This window comes from Peromyscus maniculatus, chromosome 5, assembly GCF_049852395.1.
Source record: "Peromyscus maniculatus bairdii isolate BWxNUB_F1_BW_parent chromosome 5, HU_Pman_BW_mat_3.1, whole genome shotgun sequence".
In the NCBI taxonomy this organism is placed as follows: domain Eukaryota; kingdom Metazoa; phylum Chordata; class Mammalia; order Rodentia; family Cricetidae; genus Peromyscus; species Peromyscus maniculatus.
In genome coordinates this window covers 31,965,044-31,974,488 of record NC_134856.1, presented here as the reverse complement: position 1 = coordinate 31,974,488, position 9,445 = coordinate 31,965,044, and the positions used below count along the sequence as shown (strand labels likewise).

The following is a 9,445-nucleotide window of genomic DNA, read 5'->3' as shown; positions in this document are numbered from 1 at the left end:
ACACTTCATCCTCTGGCTCAGTTTCCCCACCTGTGAAATTTGAGCCATCTACCCAGCACTATGATGTATAGGGATGAACCATGGAAAAGTCAGTCTCAGCAGGTGCCAGCAAACCAAGCAGGACTGAGTGTCCATAAGAGAGATGAGAAAACCAGCTGTCCTCCGAGTTCTGGGAAGACAGATTCAGGGAGACTCAGGACCCTGTGGGTCAGTCCCTAGGGTTGCCCACCAGCATCTCACCTTGACAAACATTGTCTCTTAGTTCTGGAACCTTCTAGATTGTTTGTTTTTTCTGAGACAGGGTTTCTCTGTGTAGCTTTGCGCCTTTCCTAGAACTTACTCTGTAGCCCAGGCTGGCCTCGAACTCACAGAGATCCGACTGCCTCTGCCTCCCCAGTGCTGGGATTAAAGGCGTGTAACACCACAGCCCGGCCCCTTCTAGATACTTGAGGGGCTACTCCTGTCCTGTCACTGAGAAGAGGATTCTAGAAAGAATCCAAATTCTGCCCAGAGGCAACTTGCATTCAGAGTTCCTTTTTTTTTTTTTTTTTTTAAACCTTTTTTTTTTTTTCAAAGATCCTGGGGCAGTGCTTGCCAGGGTCATATGACTTATCCCCTTGCAGACCAGGCCAGCCCGCCCGCCCGCCCGGGGGCAGGGTGTTGCAACAGGAGCTCAGCTGGGCGGCCGCCACGTGACCCGCTTACTTAAAAGGCCAGTTCGGGCAGCTGCTCACAGTCCTGCTTCCTCCAGAGTTTCCGCAGACAGCCATTGAGTGGAGCCATCCGAAGCGGAGCCATCCGAAGCACATCCCGGAGCCTAAAGCAGACAGAATCAGCCTGAGCCAGCCCAGCCCGGTGATGGAGCACTCACAGCCCGACAGGCAAGCAGCTGCGTGGGGACGGGAAGTGTGGCGATCCTCGTGCCCTGTTCAGCCAGGGAATGCTGTGGGGTCACGGGACGAGTTACCGCCCAGTCTACCTGTAGCCATGGGCAGCTGGAGGGAGATGATGTGATTCACCCCCTCTGGCACCCTGTGGGATGGGAGTGTCCTTGTGGTATCCCGGTTTGACGGCTGGTGAGCACACTGCGGAGTCCTAGATCCTGGATTTTATGCTTGGCTCTCCCGGTGGCGCGGAGTGCTCACTTGTCAGGATGGACATACCCTTGGCTGTGCAGTTTTCAACCTTACAGGAGAATTGCAAGACAGCAATAGCAGAGCTCGAGGGTGTTTAGGCTGTTTTTTTTTGGGGGGGGGGTGTTTTTTGAGAGAGAGGGTCTTAGCTGTCTTGGAGCTCGATATGTAGACCAGGCTGGCTACTCAGATTGGCTTCCCTTTGCCTTCTGAGTGCTTGGGACTAAAGGTGCTCCACCATACTTGACTTTTCTTTCTCCTTTTTTTTCTTTTTCTTTTCTTTTCTTTTTTTTTTTTTTTTTGAGACAGAGTTTCCAGGCTATCCTGGAACTTAACTTTGTAGACCAGGCTGGCCTCAAACTCATAGAGACCTGCCTGCCTCTGCCTCCCAAGTGCTGGGATTAAAGATGTGCGCCACCACCACCACTATGTTTTATTTATTGTGCATATAGAGTGGCTACATATGTGCCATACTAAACATGTAGAGGTCAGAGGACAACTTGAGGGGATCACTTTTCTCCTTCTACCATATGAGTTCCAAGGAAGGGGGGTTATCAGGCATGGTGGCAAGTGCCTTTACTGGCAGAGCTAGCTCACGCTGTCTACCTCTAACTCCTGTTCTTTTAGTGTTAAGGATTGGACTTAGGACTTCAAACATTCCAGACAAGCACTCTACCACTAAGGTGCAACATCACCCCTTTTTTTTATTTAAAGGCGGTGTCTTAACTAAGTCCTCCAGGCTGGCCTGGATCTCTCAATCCCCCTGCTACAGAACTCCTTTGACTGCTTAATGCAGACACTTTGAGTGTAATCTGGGTGTGTGTGCAGGGTTGACTTTCCTTCCTATGTAGCCCTGATGGTCCTGAAATTTACCATGTAAACAGACCAGTCTTCAAATTCACAGAGACACCCCGCGGGCCCCGTCTCTGCTCCTGAGTGCTGGGAGTAAAGGCTGGTTATGAAATTTGTAATAGAAACTTTTTGAAAGAAACCTTCACATTAGCTCTAAAAGCTTATCAAGGTATCTACCCTTAGCCAGGAGTGGTGGCGCACGCCTTTAATCCCAGCACTGAGGAGGCAGAGGCAGACAGATCTCTGAGTTCGAGGCCAGCCTGGTCTGCAGAGTGAGTTCCAGAACAGCCAGGACTACACTGTCTTGAAAACCAAAATAAAATAAAATAAGATAAATCAACCCTTGAGCATGGTCCTCGGACTGGTGTGACTCCTCGGTGGTCAGGCCGTACTTTCCCTCGCCTTCACTGGGAATTATTAGGGTAGGAATTCTCCCTGTGGCTTGGGACTATATCCCATAGTATTTAATGACTGGTGATTATTTGCATGGTTAAGGCCATGGCTTGGCCTAGTAAAGACATTGGACCTATTCTGTAGGTCCAACATGTGAAGATGAGGCCCCAACATTCTTGGTTTAGCTTGAAAAGCCACCCCACTGACTCTCCTCCCTTCCTCCACAGCATGCCCAAGGATCTGTCTGAGGCCTTAAAGGAGGCCACTAAGGAGGTGCACACCCAGGCAGAGAATGCTGAGTTCATGAGGAACTTTCAGAAGGGCCAGGTGACCAGGGAAGGCTTTAAGGTATGTGACATGTAGGTTGGCCAGGGCATTGGGGAGGGTGTAGCAGGTATGCCCAGGGCTCATGCTAATAATTTAATGGAGCGGTTGGAGCCAAGGATGATGAGGGCTTGTCTAAGGAAGTCATCCTACTAATTTTGACACTAGCTCAGAGAAGAGAGGAGAGGGTCACAAAGCAAGTTCTTGGCCTGCTATGTGATGCTGACAGAGGAGCCTGGACAGCAGGATGGTGAACACTAACTCTGTGTTGGTAACTTTAAACTCGTCTCAACCTTACGAGTAGATAAGGGGGAAGCCCAGAGAGGTTAAGAGGCCAAACAGTCAGCTTAGGTGGAAATGACCAAAACCAAACAGATGGCCTAATTTCAGAACATGTACTCTTGACCTGGTTAACCCAGGGCATTGCTGGGTTGGATAGGTTCTCTCCCACTGACCTACAATCCTAGTCCTTGGGTTATTGGACAGGGTCTCACTACATAGTTCAGGAACTCTGAATGCTCCTGAGTCAGTCTCCTGAGTATTTGGACCATAGGCGTGTACCACCACACCCAGATCTTTTGACTCAATTTCATTTTGCTTCTGAAGGCAAGGAGAAGTTTGCCTTAGCCTTGCAATGTCCTGTCCTCACGGTGAAATTGTCTAGCTCATTTAACTTCCCAAGCTCGTCTGAGAAATGGGGTTTTGACAGAGGGGCTTTCTTTATTGTGTACCCAGCATACACAATAGACTGGTTTTGCTGTTTCCTGGCACAGTGGAATTGATGTCAGTAGAAAATACCAGATATGGCTTGATGGTGATGATGCACACCTCTAATCCCAGGACTCAGGAAGCAGAGGCAGGCAGATCTCAATGAGTTTGAGGTCATCCTGGTCTACAGAGAGAGACTAGGACAGCCAGGACTACACAGAGAAACCCTGTCTCGAGAAACCAAAAAGAGAAGACAAAGAAAGACACCAGATACACAGTGGAGAACACTGAACTGGGTGGAGAGGGGACTTCCAGAAGGCAGTCATGTAGGGGTCTTCTAGGAACCTGAGAAACTGGCTTTGATTTTTCAGCTGGTGATGGCCTCCCTGTACCACATCTATGTGGCCCTGGAGGAGGAGATAGAACGCAATAAGCAGAACCCAGTCTACGCCCCGCTCTACTTCCCTGAGGAGCTGCACCGAAGGACTGCCCTCGAGCAGGACATGGCCTTTTGGTACGGTCCCCACTGGCAGAAGACCATCCCCTACACACCGGCCACACAGCACTATGTGAAGCACCTCCACGAGGTGGGGCGCACTCATCCTGAGCTGCTGGTGGCCCACACGTACACCCGTTACCTGGGTGACCTCTCAGGGGGCCAGGTCCTGAAGAAGATTGCGCAGAAAGCCCTGGACCTGCCCAGCTCTGGTGAAGGCCTGGCATTTTTCACCTTCCCCAACATCGACAGCCCTACCAAGTTCAAACAGCTCTACCGTGCTCGCATGAATACTCTGGAGATGACACCTGAGGTCAAGCACAGGGTGACAGAGGAGGCTAAGACCGCATTCCTGCTCAACATCGAGGTGAGCTTCACCACTCCTCCAAGCCACACTACTGTTATGGGAGGGAGGGTCCCGGAGTCACAGTTAAATACAAGGTTTTCAGAGGCTGAAGTACTTCAGGTGGCATTTGCTTTTGGAGATTTTCTATACAGCCACAGAGGTATATCACAACTTTCTGAAAATGCCTCAATACAAGGAGGAGGAAAATGTGGGTCTTGTAATGATTTTATTTTATTTTTTTAATGTTCATTGATGTTTTGCCTGTATATATGTCTGTGAGGATGTCAGATCCCCTGGAGCTGGAGTTACAGACAGTTGTGACCTGCCATGTGGGTACTGGGAATTGAACTGGGTCCTCTGGAATAGCAACTGGTGCTCTTAACCTCTGAACCATCTCTCCAGCCCCTAGCTAGGAAAGTGGGTTTTGAGCAAGGCCCTGAAAGATAGAGCTGTAGGGGTATAGTGTCCTGTTGATTGGGATGCTCTGGTGCTTAGGGTTCTAATTCATGACCTCCTGGCTCCCCACTTTCAGTCTGGGATTCCTTAAAAGGTCCACCAGGCAAGCACCTGTTAGAATTATCCTTTCAAATCTCTAAATCCAACCACATCTAGACCACCCATGTCCTTCTGAGGATATGAAGCTGGGGGTGGGGTGGCACATGCCTTTGGGAAGCAGAAACAGGTAGATCTCTGAATGAGGTCAGCCTGGTCTATAGAACGAGTTCCAGAACAGTTAAGGCTACACAAGGAAACCCTGTCTGAAACAAACAAAAAGACTCAGCCCAGTGGAGAGCTGGATCTCCATCCTGACTCTTAGTCAGTCTCAAGCAAGCCCTATTCCAGGAGCTGTGCTTTCCTCACCTGCAGAAGCAGTCTGAGGCTCTCCATGGCATACCCCTTAGCAAGGATGAGAGATAGCAGGTTGTATGCTGCTCAGCGACCACACAGTCATGTGTTGTTTCAGAGGAGGCAAAATGGCTCTCCTAATGGGCATACATAAAATCCTGAACCCGATTTAGGACAGCTGTTTTAACTGGGGACCAGGTGGAGGCACAGACACATTAGGAAAGCACAGGCAAGGAAGCTAACTAAACCTGACTTATCTCTCATAAGGCAGGTGGAAGACACACGGGTGTGTGATAGTTTTCTTAAGTTGTGTCATTTCCACAATATTTCATAACATGCTTCAAGCTCTGCCTTCAGCTGGGGTCACCACTGGGTCTCATTAACATGGCAATATGTCTTATTTTCTAGCTGTTTGAGGAACTTCAGGTACTGCTGACACAGGACCACAAGGACCAAAGCCCCTCACAGATGGAGTGGCTTCGCCATCGGCCTGGTAGCCTGGTGCAAGGTAAAGGTGCCCTCTTGCCTCTGGCTCTTCATGGCAGGAACATGGCTGTCTCTGGGATTTTTTTTTATTCTCCTCTTTTCTGAATGTTTTAAATTAGAAATAGGGTACAGACAAAAGGACCAAGGGTCATTCTGTAATGTGTGACTGGGTGAGCTGTAAGGCTTTTCTACCTCAGTTTCCCCACATTGGGAAATCAGGTGGTTGGGTTGTAGTATATTGGCTGAGGTGTACAGAAATCCCTTAGAAGTCACTGGCACAGAAATCCTTTCATTTAGGACCATCTCCCCAAGCTTTTTTTTTTGAGGCAGTCATATTGTGTTACCTAGACTGGCCTCAAACCCTGGGATCAAACAATCCTCTTGTCTCATTCACAAATAGCTGGGATTGTAAGTGTTTCCTTTTTCAGATCCACTAAAGGCTCCTGGAAGGGGCACATATGAGGCAGGGCTTTGGGGACCTATTTTCAGTGCTGACCCTCCAGGGGACACTAGGAAGACATCTGGACCTTGGGTGCCAGCCCCTCTCTCCTGTGCCTTAGCTGGAGCCATAGTAAGACTTCCAAAAAAGGCCAGTGACACAAAATGTGCCTTCCCTGAGTCTGTCACCCCTGGGACAGTGTGTGGCACAGGGAGTGGGTGACCAGAGGATGGGCAGGGCAGGTTACATGAAGCTGTCTTTCTTGCTCGATGCCATCCTAACCCACTTTTTGCCTAAGGCTTTCCCACCTGGGACAGGATCCCATGGCCCTGTCGCTAGAAGCATTTCTGGTGGCTGAAATGTGACCAGTCCTGATGGGAGTTAGCTACCTGGTTGGGTCAGGGGACTTTTCCCTTGATAGGACATGGTTGAGCAGGGAGGAATGAAGAGCTTGGAAGGTGTTCAAGCAGTGGCTAGCAGACACTGTGCTCTAACAGAAACGTGTCCTTGGACAGACGCTGGGTCTCCTTCACTCTGTACTTTCATGTCATATAGCCCAGGCTGCATGTGTTTGACCTTTCCTCTTTCTCTTTCAGACCCTACCCCTGCAGAGACACCCAGAGGGAAGCCTCAGATCAGCACTAGCTCATCCCAGGCACCACTCCTCCGATGGGTCCTCACTCTTAGTTTTCTGATGGCAACAGTGGCAGTGGCAATTTATGCCATGTAAATCAAATATGCTGTGAACTCTATCCATGAAGGGCCTTCTCTCTGTTGGGGAGAATCTTGCCTGGCTCTCTTCTCTGGGGCCTCTAAGAAGCTTTTGGGGCTCCTAGCCAGCCCCCACCCCGTGTCCTCTTTCTCTCTGCAATGAAGGGAGACGCTTGACACATTTTCCCCTCACCAAAATCACATCCAGCCAGTGGCCTGAACTTTGAAACCAGCAGCCCCAAGTCCTGCAGCAGAGCCCAAAAGCCGTGGCCTGAAGGGCAGCTGTTATGAGCCTGGTGCCCTTGGTTGTTGGCATCCATGTTAACTGCCATGACTGCTTTTCTCTGGTGTTATGGCCACTTTGATATCAGTGTGTAGAGATGTTCTGTCTTGTGTTTCTGTCTCATCCAGTTCCCCAGTTCCACCTGAATGGTGGTATTTTGTTGTGTTGTTGTTGTTGTTTTTTTTTTTTTCTAACAAAGTTGGGCTGTCTTGAGGGGTGGGTGGGGAAGAGGTATTTAATAGTTGTAACCTTGGTCTCCAACTTCTGTGTGAAATAATAAATGACATCTAACAGTCACTGGAAGTGTCTTCATTTCTCTGCTGTTCGTGAAATGGGCCTCTCTTTGTCTCTTCAGTACCTGGCAGGAGGCAGCTGATGGTGGCATTGGGAGCTGTGATGTTGGCTGCTTTGACATCTTGGAAGTGAGCTTTAAGCAGTTGGGCAGATCATACTGACAGTGGGGTGGGGGTATGTGTTTGTGTGTGTGCAGGATGCTTGTGTGTGTGCATGTGGAGGCCAGAGGTCAATCTTGGGTTTTTGGGTGTTTTTTAAAGATTTATTTATGATGTATACAGTGTTCTGCCTATGTACATGCAGAACACAAGAAGAGGGCACCAGAACTCATACAGATGGTTGTGAGCCACCATATGATTGCTGGGAATTGAACTCAGGACCTCTGGAAGAGCAACCAGTGCTCTTAACCTCTGAGCCATCTTGCCAGCCCCAATCTTGGATTTTTAAGGAGTAACTATAGCAATAGGAAAAAGATCCAGCATGAACTGAGTCCCCACCTTTCTTTTCAGTGGTGGGAATTAAGTCCAGAGCTTTGTTCATATTAGGCAAGACTCACTGAGCTACATCCTCAACTTCTACTTGTGCAGTGGTGAGTGAGTGTTTTACATTCCCGTGCATGTGGTGCTGAGACCAGATCCAGGACCCTGCACATGCCAATTTAATGCTATCCTCCTAAGCCACAATCTCAGCTTGCCCTGGGCCCTTTAATGGTAGGTGGAGATGGACTAGAAGGGGGTTAAGATACTGAACGGAGTTAAGGAAGTGAGAATCACAAAGGTTAGACGTCTTGAGACCAGCTATATCTGCCAGCAGGCAATTATCAAAGTTAGAATTCTATCTTCTTACAGAGACTAGGCAACAGGTCCTATCCTCAGGGGCTGGATGAAGCAAACAGTGACCATGATTTTGTCACCTTCAGTTTTCTCTGGCTAGAGATACGGCTTTGAGCCATTTCAAATATTAATGGTTATTCAAGTCTTTATAGATAGACACAAAGCAGGGACAGGCAAGAAAGCAGCCCAGCCACCCTCACCTGTCTGGATCTGGCTCCCGTCTCTTGCCAACTGGTCAAGGGTTTCAACATAGGGTGCTGGAGAGTTTTTGGCTCAGTTCCTAGTACCCACACTGTGGCTCCCAAACCATCCATTACAGGGGTTTGTTGTCTTTCTTGAAAACTGTGGCTGCCTTTTAAGCAATGGCTGTCCTAATCAGCAACTGCAACTCCACTGCTACCAGCAGGGAGATGGGCTACAACACCTGCAGCCTGGGGGATTCTGTCCCCTCGGGCACTGACTCTTTCGAAGCTAGAAGGGAACTCATTTAAATCTCTGTCCCTCTAAAGAACTCAAGGTTTAAAGGCTGAGGTGGCATTCTGCTCCTCAGGGAGGCTGAAGAGCAAATAGCCTTCTCTCCTTGCTCAGCTTCTCCACCTGGCTCCTCCCTACCTCTTTCTGTCAGCTCGTTGCTGACTCAGCCTCCTGACCAAAGGTTAATTTTATTTAATCAAACAAATGTAACACATCTTTGCATCATTAAACAAATGTTCCAAAGCATAAACAAAAGTAACACACCTTAAAACAATATTTTACCACAGGGGCTCTCACACCTCCTGATGCACAAAAAATCATGCAGGCAAAACACTGTAATATAGATAAAATAAAACAAATATCTTAAAATTAAAACAAACAGTTGGGTGATGGTGGTGCACTCCTTTAATTCCAGCACGCAGGAGGCAGAGACAGGTAGACCTCTGTGAGCTGGAGGCCAGCCTGGTCTACATAGCTAGTTCCAAGAGTCTTGAAAAACAAAAAAGCAAAACAAACAAAAAAGAAAATCTTTTGATAAGGAAATGAGTAGACCAACACATTCTTCTCTCCTCCCACGTTAGTGAGTGTAGGTTCACTCTACAGGTGACTAGAGCAGCTCAACTCCAAAGGCCCCAAGTTGCCTGTCTAACTAATCTGAAGCACTTATGCCCTCATTTGGCTCTCCTTAAGTGCATCTGTCCATTTATTTTTTCTTTTCTTTTAAGATTTATTTCTTTATATTATTTTTATTTTTGTTTCTCTGTAGTACTGGCTGTACTGGAACTCACTCTGTAGACCAGTGATCTCTGGAATTCACAGAGATCAGC

At 48.3% G+C, this 9,445-nt stretch overlaps 1 protein-coding gene across 1 annotated transcript; it reads left to right on the top strand.

Moving 5' to 3' along the window:
- The first annotated feature begins 723 nt into the window (after positions 1 to 723).
- Hmox1 (heme oxygenase 1) lies at positions 724 to 7,314 on the top strand. Its single transcript, XM_042277516.2, has 5 exons — positions 724 to 881; positions 2,606 to 2,726; positions 3,782 to 4,273; positions 5,507 to 5,606; positions 6,620 to 7,314. The coding sequence occupies exons 1-5, from the start codon at positions 859 to 861 to the stop codon at positions 6,751 to 6,753; spliced, it is 870 nt and encodes a 289-aa protein (XP_042133450.1). The 5' UTR covers positions 724 to 858; the 3' UTR covers positions 6,754 to 7,314.
- The last annotated feature ends 2,131 nt before the right edge of the window (positions 7,315 to 9,445 follow it).

What these genes read in the sequence shown, in the direction of transcription:
- Hmox1 (XM_042277516.2), top strand. Translation starts at nt 859, where the DNA reads ATGGAGCACTCACAGCCCGACAG. An exon ending in TGACCAGGGAAGGCTTTAAG is followed by an intron (nt 2,727 to 3,781) that starts GTATGTGACATG and finishes TTGATTTTTCAG; the next exon opens with CTGGTGATGGCCTCCCTGTA. An exon ending in GCCTGGTAGCCTGGTGCAAG is followed by an intron (nt 5,607 to 6,619) that starts GTAAAGGTGCCC and finishes TTTCTCTTTCAG; the next exon opens with ACCCTACCCCTGCAGAGACA.